The 1,174-nt window shown below is 40.4% G+C and overlaps 1 protein-coding gene across 1 annotated transcript; it reads left to right on the top strand.

The window, feature by feature from the left end:
- The first annotated feature begins 302 nt into the window (after window positions 1–302).
- Window positions 303–737, top strand: Tsp_13880 (hypothetical protein). The gene has a single exon (XM_003370513.1). The coding sequence runs from the start codon at window positions 303–305 to the stop codon at window positions 735–737; it is 435 nt and encodes a 144-aa protein (XP_003370561.1).
- Window positions 738–1,174: the final 437 nt, after the last annotated feature.

Here is a 1,174-nt window from a genome sequence, read left to right on the forward strand (position 1 = left end):
GATGCATGACAAATTTACGCTTTGAATAGTTCAGACTATCAATTTTTGTTTGGTCTTGCATTTGAGTTCAGTGCTTTGTGTTCGAAAGTTCTTACTGATGGAAGGACGATGAAATTCAGTTTGCATCTATCCAAAAAAACCAACAGAAATTAGTATACAGAGAACTGTGCTACACCCTGAAACGCACAAATTGCAATGACAAATGTTGGATATGTGCATCGGTAAATGGAATTGTTTTAATATAGCATGATGTTATTGTTGCGTAATATCATAAGCAAGCCATTTCGTTTCGAATTTAAGGAATGAGAGGTTGCTGTGGAAAACTGTATACTAATCTGGATGCTACTCAAGTAATACAAACTTGCGAGCATGCAGATGGCCGAAGAGTGGACCCGCATACATTATACCAGCAGCTGAATGAATTGAAACGGCTGGCTGCAGGGGATCAGAATCCAGTAACAGAGATATATGATGATCTGGCAAATAATGCCTCCACTAGCGCAGATACTGCCCCATATTTTCCATCGTGGGACCAGGCCCAAAACACAATGTACTACGGCCGTTCAGTACAGAGATACCCACAACTTCTGGCCAGGCGACAGGATCTGTGGATCACTGCTGAGCAAACATCAACAAAATCCGGTGTGCAATTTTTAATGTATCATTCGCCGACCAATGATATATTAATTTTTATCAAAAAGGCTGTTGTGCGGCTGCTGGATCAGAGTAACTGCTAGTGCAGGGATAGGACTTTTAAGATTGCCCCATCCTGGTACCAAGAGTTGTTTAACCTTAAGATAATATGGATAATCGGGAAATAAGAAAAAAGTAAAAACTGTGAATGACATTTGGTTCCACATAGGCATTGGCTAATCATATGGAAGACTATCACAGCCGCATGAACAAAAGAGCACAAAAGCACCACTTGTAATTCTGTTAGTTTCTACGACTGATCATTGATGAACAGGGTAAAACTGAGTCGGTAGTGCAGCAAATGGACGATGACTATACGCGTGAAACGGGCTTCGTGAGAAGTAGCGCAGCTTACGGTTTCCAGGAGTGACGTGTAGCTAGGCTTACGAGTAGAATACAACGTAATAAAATTAATATAAAACATTTTTTATGAGCTACAGCTTATCGTTCTCCTATACCTGTACGATTAATAGTTCCTTTG

Source organism: Trichinella spiralis, assembly GCF_000181795.1.
Source record: "Trichinella spiralis strain ISS 195 chromosome Unknown Scfld626, whole genome shotgun sequence".
Classification (NCBI taxonomy): domain Eukaryota; kingdom Metazoa; phylum Nematoda; class Enoplea; order Trichinellida; family Trichinellidae; genus Trichinella; species Trichinella spiralis.

Coding starts and splice junctions, on each gene's coding strand:
- Tsp_13880 (XM_003370513.1), top strand. CDS start 303: ATGAGAGGTTGCTGTGGAAAACTGTATACTAATCTGGATGCTACTCAA.